The 15,647-nt window shown below is 37.3% G+C and overlaps 2 protein-coding genes across 2 annotated transcripts; both read right to left on the bottom strand.

The window, feature by feature from the left end:
• Nucleotides 1-5,053: 5,053 nt before the first annotated feature.
• Nucleotides 5,054-10,099, bottom strand: jpt1a (Jupiter microtubule associated homolog 1a). The gene is made up of 5 exons (XM_079884163.1): nucleotides 9,924-10,099; nucleotides 8,368-8,507; nucleotides 7,158-7,264; nucleotides 6,967-6,994; nucleotides 5,054-6,234 (listed from the first exon to the last, which is right to left on the bottom strand). Exons 1-5 carry the CDS (start codon nucleotides 9,977-9,979, stop codon nucleotides 6,089-6,091), a joined length of 477 nt encoding a protein of 158 aa, XP_079740289.1. The 5' UTR covers nucleotides 9,980-10,099; the 3' UTR covers nucleotides 5,054-6,088.
• A 1,743-nt stretch (nucleotides 10,100-11,842) lies between these two features.
• Nucleotides 11,843-15,610, bottom strand: sumo2a (small ubiquitin like modifier 2a). Its single transcript, XM_079884409.1, has 4 exons — nucleotides 15,512-15,610; nucleotides 14,120-14,248; nucleotides 12,439-12,510; nucleotides 11,843-12,336 (listed from the first exon to the last, which is right to left on the bottom strand). The coding sequence occupies exons 1-4, from the start codon at nucleotides 15,530-15,532 to the stop codon at nucleotides 12,274-12,276; spliced, it is 285 nt and encodes a 94-aa protein (XP_079740535.1). The 5' UTR covers nucleotides 15,533-15,610; the 3' UTR covers nucleotides 11,843-12,273.
• Nucleotides 15,611-15,647: the final 37 nt, after the last annotated feature.

Below are 15,647 nucleotides of genomic sequence, written 5' to 3'. Positions count from 1 at the left end.
TGACCAGCTAAAACCAGCTAAGACCAGCCTGACCAGCTAAGCCCAACAATGACCAGCTAAAACCAGCTAAGCCCAACAATGACCAGCTAAGACCAGCCTGACCAGCTATGACCAGCTAAGCCCAACAATGACCAGCTAAGACAAGCCTGACCAGCTAAAACCAGCTAAGACCAGCCAGGCTGACCAGCTAAAACCAGCAAAGCCCAACAATGACCAGCTAAGACCAGCCTGACCAGCTAAAAAAGTGTTCAAAACCCCTCTAAAACCAGCCTGATAAACCAGCTATGACCAGGCTGGGAGACCAGCCAAAACCAGCCTGACCATCTTAGGCTGGTTTAAGCTGGATTTTTCAGCAGGGACAGCAACACACCTACATCACACAATTAGCCAAATAGTAAATTTTCTGCCCAAAACCACATTTTCCACAAATACAAACTCTACATTTCAACGCAAAAAAAAACAACTTTTTCAATATACACTAACTCTATCAAAACACTGCAAACCCGTTTCAAAATCGAATCATTCGGTCAAAACTTTAGCACTCGTTTTCTATCCAACATGAATACATAGTCAATCATAGCGCAATGACTGTCAAAATTTTAAAGGGGTCATATAATGGTACATGCACTTTTACAAGTTGATTGCACTGAAATGTCTGTTGGCAGTGCCTGTACCATCCTATCATGATTAAAATCCATCCAGTGGTTTTGTTTTAATCTCCATATATGTTTGACCATCTATGAAATCAAGCCGTTCGATATTGTGACGTCATAAGATCGTACGCCCCTCCCGCGATTGTGATTGACAGCCGTGTTTCAACACAAGACCCGCCCTGAGCGAGCTGTGACAGCCGTCGTCATAGTAGTCCGCCATTGTTGATATGCTGGAGTAGAATGGCGTCTAAGCGATTGTGGTGTTCTGTTCTTAGATGTAATAAGGAACACAGCAGTCATTTGGATGTTCCTAAATCTGAGCCGTTGAAGATGCAGTGGCTGAGTTTTGTTTTTGAAGCGATATGCCCAAAGGATTGACGCGGGGATTCCCTCACGGGGATTCCCCACGATCGTCCATGCTTTCATGTTTACGCGAATCATTTCACACCAGACAGCTTTACAAACGAGAAAAAACGGATCGGTACCAACGTGTTACTGCTGAACCTCCAGAAGATGTGAGTGTAATGTTTTATTAACCTTTATATTAGTATTTATATTAATCTTTGCGAAATTTGCAAACCTTGCTGCAGGCTTCACAATGAATGCGTCTAAGGTTTACACTCAGGGTACATTACGGCATGTTTTCTATGTACGACGTTCTCAATATAATTCATAATCACACGTTTATAACGAATAACACGTGGTTATTGTGTTAGATACGGTGTACCCACAGAACAGAGGGGCGGGGTGAGCAAAGCTCATTATCATTTAAAGACACATGCACTGAAACGGCGTGCTGAAAACAGAGCTGTTTTTGACCAGGTAAAATTAGTGTTTTCTTACAATACTAATGAGAATTTTTAATTAAAGTATATTACAAACTTTTAATTTAGACCCTAAAGAATCATATTAGCTTGTACAAAAATGGCATTATATGACCCCTTTAACAGTTCGTGGCATTACAAAAACTTAATTTTCATGTTTCAGTTCTATCTGTATAGAACATACAGTATGAAATCCATTTTTTTATTATTCATTCAACTGTGTGTGTGTGAATTCATGGTGCACAATTCATGATGTGTACAAAATATCTAAATGTGAAGGAGTCATCAATACTTTATAGAATGTACAACTGAAAAGAAAAAAAAGTAACAGAATTGCTGCAGTAAAGGCTTTATTAGCAATATGAAATTGCTGTCAGTGATCAACAAAACGAAACAAAGACAAACATACATGGCCTTTGGTTTAAAGTGTGCAAAAATAAAACAAAATGAAGGCCCAGAAAAAAGAAAAAAAAACAAGTCCTTTTCTAATCTATACGATCTTCAGCATTTGGCCACATGTTCTCGTCTACATCACATCACATGTTTTCTCTCGCTATACACCTTGGATAGAAATGCTCGGCATGCCTTATCCACCCCTGACAGTCTTCAACTGAGATGTCTCTGCAACCAGGATCCATGGCATCCAGGACGGACATTTGTTCATGTGGCCGATGATCATATACTTTCCACCTCCAAGCAAAAAAAAATTCCTCAATGGGGTTGAGGAAAGGAGAGTACGGAGGAAGAAAAAGGGAAATCATTCTTGGATGTGCTGTAAACCAGTTTGTGATTTCATGTGAATGGTGGAATGCTACATTGTCCCATGTAAATCACAAATGTCCTCATGTTTCCTCCCACCTGTTCTGCTTCTGGTACCAGTTGTTGGTGGAGGTCATCTAAAAACAAAAGGCGCTCTGTGTTGTAGGGGCCAATCTAGCTTTTCTGCAGGACCAAACCAGCACTTGAGATTGCAGCACACATTGTGATATTTGCTCCTCTCTGACCTGGCACATCAACGGTGGCCCTTTTCCCAAATACATTTCTGCATCATCTATGTGTTTTTGCCAGGTTAAACCCTGCCTTAAATTAATTTGTGCAGTGTCTGATTAGCCTCCAACTCCATAAATTGAGTTTGAGAAAAATCAAACACAATTATTACATAAATGCTTTAGAGTAGCTATAGAGAATAGTGAAAAAAAGAGGTGTGGATCACTGTAGAATCAGACATAGTGTATAGACACCATACCTGGACGTATTGGTGCCGGAGTTCCTTGACCCGATCACTGTTTCTCTCAAAGGGAACCGTGTACAACTGTTTAATTCGAATTCTGTGTTTGGTCAGAGTCCGAGCTATATAGCCAGGCTGATGCTTTCCACTTTATGGAATACCAGGTTGTCCTCTACAATTCTGGTCTGAATTTCTCTCAGTTTAATTATTGCATTGTCAGCAATGACCCACAATGGCATGTTCTTGGTCTTCACTTAGAAGCTTTCTTCTTCCCCCAGAGCGAGGAAGTCGTTGTGTCCTTTAGAGGAACAAAAAATACAACATTTGTATTTGTAACTGCTGGTGGCCAGCAACTACACTGATAGCCCTCTTGAAATGCATGAAAAATCCGGATAATGGAAGCAACGGTTGACCGTCTGAGATTAGGCTGGACTCTTTCACCAGCCTCTCTCAATGATAGACCATGGTTTATCACATGGTCTATGATTGTGGCTCTCATTTCATCCGTGACAACAGCTCTTACTCACCTTTAAACAGCACCACGCATTCTTACTCCTCTCCCCCCCTACCTCTCCTTCTCCCTTGCCCTGGTTCATCTGTCCTCTCCCCTAACTAGTCCTCTCCCTCGTGCAGACATTTTCTTTCTTTTTTTTGCTCCTCTGTGTTGTTATGTGTTGCTTTGAACAAAACCAATCCAAAGACTACCTTTTTATTGTGTATGTCCATGTAATGGAAAGTCTTCAACACCTGGCTATGTCTCTGATTGAGATTGGAATCAGCTATTTCTTACAGTACTTTATACTGTATCTATGGTTTGGAAGAATAGGTCTTCATTTCTGGCATGCAGCGTTTAAGCATTTGTAAAAAAGACTATAAAGATCCATGATTTTGGTATTGGGTATGTTTATGTAAAGAAAATGTAGGCATTCTAGAAACGTGTTAATTGACTGCATTTTGTGTGAAAACAACATGAATTGTGTTAATGGTATGGTCACAACAACAGACAGATGTTGTGCTAATTGTGTTTAGAGTTTTGAAAACGTGACTACAGATTGGACAAAAGGATGTTAGCAATTGAAAAAAAAACTGTAATGTGTTGTGATGTTTGATTTTTTTTTTTAAACTCAAAATCTATTTCAAATAAATGCTGCTCTTTTGACAGTTCAAACATTCCTGAATTTTTTTTTTTTTTCACGATTTACATGCTGACGACTGGATGCTGGCTACTGAAAAATCAGTTTTAACATCCCAGGAATAAATTACTTTGTAAAATAGATTAAAACAGAAAACTTATTTTAAGTTGCAATAATATTTCAGAATATTACTCTCTTTTTTAATGTAGCCTATTTATCAAATAAATGCAGCTTTGATGAGCTGAAGGGATTTATTTCAAAAGTATTTAAAAAATCTTACTGACCCCATAACTTTTGTATATATATATATATATATATATTACTGAATAAATGAAATTATTTGAAACATATGACTTAATGCACTAGGTTACTACCTACTTATTTTGCATGTATTGTGGCAAATGTAAAGTAAAACAGACGGAGCGTCTGCTCTCTAATCGCTCTCGCGGTATTTTGATGTCATTCACTGTCCACCGCTCCACCGCGGGTTCAAGTCGAACCATAGCAAGCCTATTGGCAAGTGAGTTAACACGTTCAATGGGCCTGATCTCTTTTGTTTAATAACGCGACAGAATCTTGCAACAGTCCGAAATTGCATGTCCTTGCTTTCAACTTTACATTCATTAAGAAACTGTCAAAAGTCTCTCCCTGTTGTTGTTGTAGACGAGAACGAAAAACATACATTTCAAAAGTCTCCACAGTTAAGTGTAATGCTACTGACACCTAGTGGTTAGTTTAGTACTCACATCTACAAATACACTCCATCACTACAAACACCTGCCAAAATCTGCCCTCAAACAATAGCAGTAGTCTATGACATGCTAAAACTAAATACTAGGGAGGAGTACATTACTTAGGCTAACTAATAGCCCATATTTACTTGAGAGAGTAACTCTCACTGTGCATTATAGGTATTCTCTAGAGACGTTGAGCGCATAGACATACAATAAATATATTATATTGTATTTTATATGTCTATGGTTTAGAACGCAATAAGCAATCCAGTCATTTATAGATCAGTAATTGTGTTCGTGACGATGTGCTGCTTTCACTTTCACTTAGCTATAACTGTTATGTAAACACACCTGTTCATAGTACAGGTAATAATACACTATTATATTATATATAGCCTATTATATTACACTATTATAAAACAATAGTTGTATCTATTCTCAGGACAACACAGACATAGACATTTTTTTATTTTTTTTATTTGAGAAAAGCTCATGTACATACAAAAAAAAAAAAAAAAGAACACTCTATTACACACTTCCGCCAAGAAGTCAAAGAACAATACAGCACCTTTTTGGCATACGTCAAAAATAACAAGGCAATAACTTTCAATCTTTTGGTGAATATGGAATACTTGATGAATGATTAGATAAAATGGCTTTACACTGTGGCTGTTGTTTGTATTTTTGTACATATTTTTTGTACATATGTTTTGTAGCAAACACAAATAAATAATAGCTTGCTCACATGCACCTTTTCTGGCACAGAAAAGTCACTTTAGTGACTAGAAGGTAACACAGTATTTCATTGCACTCTCATGTCGTTGCTCTGTCAACTCTAACCACACCACCTGAATGTACAGGCAATGATTTAATATGTAACTGTTAAACCTCATTGCGTTTTTGTTGTTCTTTGTAAACATCTCTTCAGCGATCAGTATATCAGTGTTAATTTTTTTTTTTCTTTACAACTTCAAATGTTTCAGCTTTTTTTTTTTTTTTTTTTTCATTCGCAGTGATGGATGTGAAAATTTGTGTTTTAACCAGCAGGTCTGAGGTACCACAAATTGGGCACCACAGTTCATAAAGTGCTGACAAAAACTTAATACATAAAAAGGGAGACAAACACTGAATCAGGGAGACATTTCTTAGGCTTATGTGAATGAAGTTTAACCTCCTAAATGGTAATGGTGAGAACTTTGATGGCAAATTTTGGCCTATGGTTTGTAGTATCTGAGAGTAGCAGTGCATACACAGGATTTGTTTTTCCTAAGGGGTCTTTAGTCGACGCAAGACTGAGAGACCAACACTCGACACATTCAAAGACATTCTTTGAATGAATCACAGCTCAGAGATTTGTGACAATCCTCTCTGACTAAATTGCCCTGATCTGAATCAGTTCATTGTGGCTTATGAATACAGTTATGCAGAGGATGAGCACTGAATACAGAACAGCACATTTACTCTGAGATGCTCGTTTCACATAGGCCCAGATCTTATCCTTAAGTGCAGCAACTCTTTAGCCTAAGACGAGAGAAGATTTGCCCCCTGGTGGGTTTCTACGGCCAGAAGGAAGCCCAGCTGCAGGCTGCTCTGTTGCAGAGAGGCAAGGTGGAGCTGGTGTGTCATGCTGCTCCTGAACAGCTTTAGGTTCTTCTGTGCTATCTGTGAACATAACAATGAAAAGAAATACTAATTAATTATCAGATCATTTTATAACATTTCAATAAAACTAAATGGAAAGAGAATGTTCTTCTTTTTTTCTATTATATTTTTTGCCACATTTCCAGTTACTCTCACCCTTGTGAGACAGTGAGAGTGAGACAAATGTGTCAATGACAAATCAATATTTTCATGATTTTTATCAAATCTAGCTTAAAACACATAAGCCAAATTATTCTTTCTAATTATACTGGTTTCATATAGTTTTGAAAAACCTTTATATATTTTCAAGTTTAGATTTAATGACTCTAAAAATGTGGTAAACAAAAAAAGGTTTCTAAAAAATGTCTTTAAACCTTGAATACATATGCAGACCTGTAATCTTATTAATTATTTTAAAATAATTATATTATGTAATATTATAGTTAAGATGTTATTTATATGTATGTAACATGCACCACACCACATGCACCACGTGACATTTTGCAACCTGAACTAACCTTGCCATGAAGACTTCAATTATTGGATATTTTAAGGCCAGAACTTTGATTTGCTGGACAAAAGCTTTATGACATTGTGATATGATTGTACCAAGACATTTTTTACTCTATGCCTTCCAAAAAAATCTCTAAATGAAACATTAAAAACATGCTCATAATAGGTTCACGTCATTTTATTTAATTTAAAAAAAAAGTGTCAATGATGCAACGTTATATGAATGGTTAGAACACTTACCAACATCGACTGAGTCTTCATCACCATTCTGTGCAAAAATAAAGCATATTCTCAGTAATAGATTAAAAAACAAAACAAAACAAAAAAAACATTGAGAATTATGCAACCACTTTGAAGTCAGTCTGAACTTCGATCCAAGGTCACAAGTTTGTTTTCACTCATTAATGACTGAACTTGTCTCTATATCTTACCACAGGTACATTGTCGAGTGTGGTGCTACTTTGTTTGACTGGTTGAGCAGTACATCTTCTGAGCGGGGCAGACGGCTCTCCACACAACACACCTGTAGGCTTCCCACCTTTCAAACAAATAAGAACTGTAAAAGTATCTGTGCATTGATCTCATAAACAATAGAGAATACTTGCAGCCCAGACATACAAGTTGTATTTTATTCTTTGTTATGCATAAAAATATATTTAAGAGCATATTAAGCATTTTAAGAGATTTAAGAACAAAATAATGTTCTGTAAAGAAGTGACATTAGTTATCATTTGTAAAGTGTTTTAAGGTGCAATATGTAATGTTGACAGCTAGCGGTTGAAATGGGTACTGCAGTCCAAATTCAAAACAATGGAGGGAGTTGTTTCTCCCGCCCCCTCCTCCTCAAGACTCGACGCTCGCGCGGATTGCCAGATTGAGGGACACACAACAGGAATGAGCGCAATTGACAATTGAAGGCGACAAGCCTCACACTGTAAGTTGATGAGTTGATTAATCCGCGTTTTAATATAAATATATGTCCTCTGGGACATAGATCTTTTTAGATGGATGCTGAGGCTTTTTAGGTCGGGTAGATTCTGCGATCTCTGACCCAGTTCATTTGCGGTCTTCTATGGCTGCAATATGTTGTGTTTTCCGCCAAACTGGCAACCCGGATGCCGAAATACTATTGGGTAAATTGGCAACGCGCGGGATCACAAAGACCAAAACAAAAACGGACATTCCGACATGGAGCACACATTTCAAAGTAGAATAACTGGCTGATTTATTGTTTTTCGGAGAAACAAGTATCTTGTATGTTAGCAACTTAGCATGTTTCCGAAATATCTGTATTTTTATGCTTTAGTACGGTCAAAACAATTACACACAGCACCTTTAAGAATTAGCAAGACTTAGCAAGTTCTTAAATGTGGAACTTAAACACATTCAGCATTTGGTTGCTCATTATCACACATGCTAAAGTGAGTCACATAAAGTTATTGTTGCTTCCACCAGCAACTTATGTCTGAAACAAAAAATCACATTTAAAGCAGTGCACACTCATCAAACCATAATTTAAATATTTTTTTTAATCATTTTCTCTAAGGTTTAGTCATCTCAAATGCAAGGGAATAACACTGGCTAGAATACTATTAAAAAGTAAAAGACGAGACATGAATCATTATTAAGAAAAATCGTCACCTGGTGGATTGTTCCTCCGATGGGCATGTGGGTCCTCGGGTTCAGCAAATATACTAGATGCCATTTTGTGTTTTTTCACAGATTTGTCTTCATCGTTGCCAAAGCAGATGTTTGAACCTCCACCTGGTGGACGCAGTACTCTGGGATGGAAAACAAAGAAACATTAAAAATATGTTGTCATAAATGCAACTTTTATCAGCGATCACTAATTGGCTTGTCTTTATGCGCATTGTTTACTTATATTTTAAAAGTTCATTTTTTGTGTGTTTTTTGGTGGATTACAGTTCAGCTTTTATTTTTGATTTCTTAAGTGTTTGTTTTGTCACACACTGTAGCCTACATACCCCAACAAATCGCAAAAAGGTGTTGTGGGCAACATCAATCCAAAATGACTGACCCATGAGGGTCACATTAAACAGAATAAAACAACTTAGAATGTTGAGTAAAATTAAGTGATTAAGTTGAGTTTGCCTTTAAAGAAAAAAGAAACCTTGTGGCTTTATAAAGATATTTGTTTTATGAAAATGTAGGAATTTGTGCAGATGTAAGATGTAAATATTCCTAATTGCACATGTACATTTATTATTTGATTGAATTTGATTTGATTTTGATCTTACTTCAATTATATTCTGTAGCCTAAATGAAAATATTTTTCATACTGTTCTTATTCATGCCAATTAGCTGAGCAGATATTGTCGTCTGACAGCAAGCATGGTGAAATAAATCTCACTCAAAATCCCTCCACCAGTCCGACTGAAAACGTGATTAGTGATAAACGTCATTAGTGCATTCAGTTAATGAAACGATAAGACGGATACAACAGGGAGCATGATATAATTCTTTACTACAGCAGCTGAACCGCACCCAACCTTAACCGCGCGCGCGCGCTCCTCGTACTCAGAGTGCATTCTCGTACTCAGAAAGCGTGGTGAGGGACTCTTTTCAAATGCACGAACGACTGACACAGTGCAGTAAATACGATGTTTTAATTACTCAACAATGTCATTAATTGTGTGTCTGTCCTTTTGAAGATGCAGTCAGAGGCCGTGTCACAAAGCCTAGCGAGTTGCCTACCTAGACAGAATTTTGGAGAATTATATGCATTTATAAGAATTGGAAAGCGACCGCATGTCTCAAAAATGCTACACGCGCCTCTGGTGTCTCTCCAAAAAAGCTGTCTAGAGAGGCTAACAAGATTCAGACACTGCTAGAGGGATGCACTTGTTAGTACAATAAAACAGGCATGTATAAACCAAAATCCTGCCTTAAAGGTCTTTTTAAAATTCAATACACTTTGCCTTTGAGCTACGGGGTACCATTTTATCCCCAAATCGCAATATTTGTATCGAAGATGGTGCTCATTCTCATCAGCATCGCCATCCGTTTTTAAACCAATATCGTTCAGCTGGAGAATAATTTTGTCTTTTGTCAGTGATATTACATCTCATAAACGTCCTGATACATTAGCCATTATAAAGCTTAAAATAATTTGCTGTTTGCTACAACCTAAACCGCTTGAGCATTGTTATCTTCCTATAGACATCATATATCAGCACCTGGAGCTGCTCCTCCCAGTAGGATCCATGCCTTGATAAGTGGTGGTGGTTGTCATCTGGAACACTCACAGCTTCTGTTCACGGCTTTTCCCACAAAATATTCGACAGATTATTGTCATCAAGCCACAAAGAGCGTCTCCTGCTCAGGTCATCAGTCTCTAGTGCTGAATCTGCGCTCGGTACACGCCCATTAGACGCGATTAATACTGCATTTCTGCAGATCCGCCACTGGAGCGGCGCCAGAGAGCAAATAGTTGTGTAAAAATACAGTTGGTGTCATAAGTTTAAAATAAAACCTGTCGACGTTTGAGGGACTCATACAAAACTATACAAAAGTTGCAAGCAAACCTTGACTCATTCTCAGTGATCAGGGTAAATTGTACCGGTTTTATTTATATTTTGTCTGTGAAATATTTAAGCTTCCAGAGGAAATTTAAACTAAATATTTCAACTTTTTCTTTTTTTATTTCACACTAGCACCCTATTCAAAACTGTACACCCCATCTCCTATTTGTGTTGCTTTCTTGAGGATCTGTAAGTGTTTACACCTTTTAGAATAGTTATGAGTCCCTCAATTGGCTTGAATGAAAAGATGGATCTCAAACTCATACGGTCACTGCTGGAAAGGGTTTATACAGGTGCTGGTCATATAATTAGAATATCATCAAAAAGTTGATTTATTTCAGTAATTCCGTTTAAAAAGTTGTATATTATATAGACTCATTACATGCAAAGTGAGATATCTCAAGCCTTTATTTGATATAATTTTGATGATTATGGCTTACAGCTTGTGAAAACCACAAAATCATAATCTCAGAAAATTAGAAAATTACAAGAAATCACACAGTAATTACACAGTAATCCCATGGTCATTGAACCAGGTTTTGGTTCTTTTGGCAGTGTGGGCAGGTGCAAATCCTGCTGGAAAATGAAGTCAGCATGAAGTGCTCTGAAAATGTCCTGGTAGACGGCTGCGTTGACTCTGGATTTAATAAAGCACAGTGGACCAAAGTCCTCTTTTCTGATGAGAGCAAATTTTGCATCTCATTTGGAAACCAAGGTCCCAGAGTCTGGAGGAAGAATGGAGAGGCACACAATCCAAGATGCTTGAAGTCCAGTGTGAAGTTTCCACAGTCTGTGTTGGTTTGGGGAGCCATGTCATCGGCTGGTGTTGGTCCACTGTGCTGTCCACTCAACGCAGCCGTCTACCAGGACATGTTCAGAGCACTTCATGCTTCCTTCAGCAGACAAGCTTTATGGAGATGCTGACTTCATTTTCCAGCAGGATTTGCACCTGCCCACACTGCCAAAAGAACCAAAACCTGGTTCAATGACCATGGGATTACTGTGTAATTACTGTGTGATTTCATGTAATATTCTAATTTTCTGAGATTTTGATTTTGTGGTTTTCACAAGCTGTAAGCTATAATCATCAAAATTATAACAAATAAAGTCTTGAGATATCTCACTTTGCATGTAATGAGTCTATATAATACACAAGTTTCACTTTTTTAATGGAATTACTGAAATAAATCAACTTTTTGATGATATTCTAATTATATGACCAGCACCTGTATATGCAGAAGATGCTAGAAAACCAAATGTACCAGATTCTTCTGAAAAACAAGAACAAAAAAAAAAAAGTTTAAAATATTAAGAATTGCGTATGTACACCTTTGAAGTCTTATTCCGCTTTTTTATCTTGTCTCAACAATTTGTAAACATTTGTTTTGTGAAATTGCTTATTCAGGGAGCACTAAAAACATTTTTTCGATGTTATTTTGTAGATCTACAATGTGTATGTAAACCACAACTGTATCTAAAAAGAATAGTGGAAACACAATGCCCCATTTAACCATGTTGCTATTTCTTTTAAATGTAATAATGAACAGGTAAAAAAGAAAACAAAAAGCCTCAAGTGGTTTTGTAAAACAATTTTATTCCAACACAAAATCTTATCAACATTTCAATTCACAACACAAGTCACTAAATAAAATTAGCCTGAGTACAAAATAGAAATACATCAACATATATAAAATATTTATAAAAAGTCCAACGGCTCTGAGCAAACAAGACTGTACCTTAGAACTGACACTGACTAAAGTTCTATATACCAAATCTGATGACTGATTAAAAGCATTTTAGTCTTAACACTCTTAGGTCAACATCTGATGAAATATATCAGCGTTTACACAAATATTTTAAGAAAGCCATTCATCTGATTTGGGAGAGCTGATGGGCATTTTAGAGCACAAGTTTTGGCAAGGTGGAGGGAGGTCAGCCTATTAAAAAAAAAAAAAATGCAGAGGACAGAGAGGAGGACATGGTGATGGAGGGCAGAGGTAGTTATTCACATCAGGCCCCCAGTCTGTTGCTGAAATACATCAATTGTATCCTCATCCTCCATTTCCAACTGCAAATAGATAAAAAAAAAAGAAAAAAAAAGAAAGACTATAAATGATATGAATACTTTAAGCATGGTGACATCCAGAACTGGTCATATCAGTGACTGTACCTGAGCTGGTGTGTCAGTCTCATTAATTGGCTGCCCATCAAAACGGAACCGAATCTGACGCATTGATAGCCCCTGTGAACAGATCAAATGTTGACTTGGCTTCTCGATAAGCATGCTTTAGACACATAACACACAAGTGGAATACTGTGAAGAAAAGGCCCTGTCAAATGACGAATTCAGGTTGATTGGGATACTTTCTTGCCATTGAGATGACTGGGTAAAAGTGTCCCGATCAACCTGAATTCAGACTTTCCCTATATTTCTACTATCCCGTGCTCTGGCATTTAAGACTAAGGAACTATAATGTGGAAAATGTTAATAGATGTACCCTTTTATGTGCTTCAGAGATCAGTTTTTGTTTCCAGGAGCTAGGACCATCCTGAGCTGAGATTTTAAAGTTTCAGTAAAAATCTATAGAGCCAAAATTTGCCACCATGGCAAAGAAAAGAAAAATACTACTGTTATTGCAATAGCAATACATAGAAGTAATCCCTCTTAAAAAAAAAAACCTGTGCTGGAATTATGGAGATGGATTAACCCAATTGCATTGATGCCCTAATGAGAGTCATTTGAAAGGGCCTTATGTTTTATAGGAGGTTTAACAACACATTGTATGAGTTTTATCATTTAGAATTATTTATATCAAAGTTTAGCAATGAGTAGTTGTAACATGTTAGCATTTCTCAACTGCAGTCTTGGGAACCACCTACCAAAAAGTTTCAGATGTCTCACTAATTAAAATCTCTCAGCTCATCAGCTTCTTAGAGTGTTAAATACAGCGACATCTAAAACCTTCTGGGAGGTTGTTCCTGAAGACGCGAGTTGAGAAACTCTGTATAAAAGGATATGACCGTGTTGATGTATTTGGTCTTGGCGGACTACACATGCTGTTGCTGAGAAATGCACAGATGTGCAGCTGTGAGCATGTAAATCATGCTTCTGCACACACACACACACACACACAGACATACATACATAATATTCCCCAGAGCAGATCTAGACAAGATTTCAGAGGAACTCTGATAATGCGACACTGGACTAGCTTTCAGCAAATACTGAACCAAACCATTTAAATGTTGTGCAAGGAAGCTCATTAACTGGGTTTCCATCCAAACGTGAAGCGAATCTTTTCAAAGTTCGCAAAAAAAGAAAAAAGAAAAATGTGAATTAGTGCGTTTCCATCTAGTTGTTTGAGCGGATGACGGTGGTATTTGTAACCAACACTAAATAAAACACCATCAGCAGAAACAGTTGATTAGTCACGGGGGTTTAATATTCACTACAACAGAATTTATTCAGCCAATGCGTTTCTATCTCTCATTAACTCTTTTTCGCACTAGGCAAAGACCAAGCAAGCATAAAAACTTTTTTGCGAATTTGGCGTTTCCATCACTTGTTTCTGATGCAATACTTCAAAATGCGCATAAAACCAGGCTGATGGAAACATAGCTATTGGTTGCAAATACATATAGTATGTATCTGCAACCAATAGCTATGTTTCCATCACCCTTATACAGATGAGATTTATATCCAACTTATAACCAAATATTTCCAGACATTCACATCTTCTTTACCAATCTCTTAGTGGCAAGTTTGGACAACCTGTGCACTTAAAGGAAGGATGATTGTTACTGTAAGGGAAGGTAAATGATGCAGTTGAATGAAAATAAAATAATTGTACCTGTCTCTCACAATATGCTTTCATCAGTTTGTTGAGGGGTGTGTGCCTCTTGATTTTAAACTGAACCACTGAGCCATCCTGCCCAGCCACTTTCAGATTGATGTGGTCATTCTCTGTTTTTACACCCTCCTGAAATGAAAAGTAAAATACAGTTATCATAAACACAGACATCAAAAGCTAAATAAATACATGCTTGGCCACAATTATGTAGAGCACATAATTGGATGGTACAAGATTGTAGCACCTTGGAATCATGACAGGAACACAAAAATTCAGTTCAATAAAAGGGTTTACAAAGCTAATAAGTAAAAAACAATTAAAAAAAAAAACAGGTTCTTTCACCCATCTAAAATAACATACTCTCCTCCAAAGTCTAAACTATTAGACATTATGGCCTGATTTCACAGACAGGGCTTAGATTAAGCCAGGATTAGTCCTTATCTTAATTAAGACATTTAAGTAGCTATTATAAATGTGCCTCAGAAAAAAAAAAGAGAGAAAAAAAAACATTACTGGTTGAGACAAAACAATGGCACTGACATATTTTAAGATATACAAGTTGCTTTCAGTTAAAACATGCATTTTAGTCTTGGACTTGGCTTAAGCCTTGTCTGTGAGAACCGAGGGTTGATGTATTGAACAACAGAATAACAATAAACCTACAAAATAAATTTAACACCACACTACAGACATGAATGTGGCCATTTTCTTTTATTACAGATTTCAAATTAAGTGATTCGTGTAGAGCAGTACTTCGCAAACATGTCTTAGGGACCCCCACCCACCACTGAACATTTTGCACATCTCGCTCATCACTCATACTTCATTCAAGTCTCTACTACTGAGCTGATGAGTTGATTTTTAGATGTGTTAGATGAGGGCGACACGAAAAATGTGCAGTGGCTGCTCGCACAACACACGACTTTAAAAAAAAAAAAAAAAAAAAAAAAAAAAAAAAAAAAAAAATTGTCAAAAAAAGAAAAGTCTTAAGATACAAGATTAAATACACAATTATGACTCCTACAACGCGTCTGTTATAAATCCACGCTGCAGTCTGCACTGTCGGTACTAATTCGCGAGTCCAGAGCTTTGCGCGCGAACAGTCAGCGAGCTCGCGAGAAACTGCAGTGGACCCTGCACGCTTCCAAAATACAGTGCTTTGTTTACTACAAGTTTTGTCTTATCACTTGCAGTGTGTATGAGGTGCGAGGCACATTAGCGAACTGGATAATTAGCGCGTTAGCTTTATGGAAAACCATCACCATTTCACAAAGAAATTGAATCAGTGAACAATAAATGAGAGGAAAATAAACTCTGAAAAGTACCCATTAATCATATAACAAAGAATTGTCGTGCTTATAAAAACATTTATAAAGAGTCTTGCACACGCACCTTTGGCTTCTCGTCTGCCATGACTGCCTCTGCCTCTCACGAACGCGCGTAATGCCGCCGGAAATGACGACATTTAAAAGGGCCCACTTCCGGAATCCCATTACCCCCATGCCCATCCTCCCCTTGATTTGACCAA

The sequence above is a fragment of the Squalius cephalus genome, assembly GCF_949319135.1.
Source record: "Squalius cephalus genome assembly, chromosome: 10".
NCBI lineage: Eukaryota > Metazoa > Chordata > Actinopteri > Cypriniformes > Leuciscidae > Squalius > Squalius cephalus.
This window is presented reverse-complemented; position numbering and strand designations above follow the sequence as displayed.

What these genes read in the sequence shown, in the direction of transcription:
- jpt1a (XM_079884163.1), bottom strand. Translation starts at nt 9,979, where the DNA reads ATGACAACCACCACCACTTATCAAGGCATGGATCCTACTGGGAGGAGC. An exon ending in ACTGGGAGGAGCAGCTCCAG is followed by an intron (nt 8,508 to 9,923) that starts GTGCTGATATAT and finishes TTTCCATCCCAG; the next exon opens with AGTACTGCGTCCACCAGGTG. An exon ending in CACTCGACAATGTACCTGTG is followed by an intron (nt 6,995 to 7,157) that starts GTAAGATATAGA and finishes ATTTTTGCACAG; the next exon opens with AATGGTGATGAAGACTCAGT.
- sumo2a (XM_079884409.1), bottom strand. Translation starts at nt 15,532, where the DNA reads ATGGCAGACGAGAAGCCAAAG. An exon ending in TGGCAGACGAGAAGCCAAAG is followed by an intron (nt 14,249 to 15,511) that starts GTGCGTGTGCAA and finishes TTTTCATTTCAG; the next exon opens with GAGGGTGTAAAAACAGAGAA. An exon ending in AAGCATATTGTGAGAGACAG is followed by an intron (nt 12,511 to 14,119) that starts GTACAATTATTT and finishes ATCTGTTCACAG; the next exon opens with GGGCTATCAATGCGTCAGAT.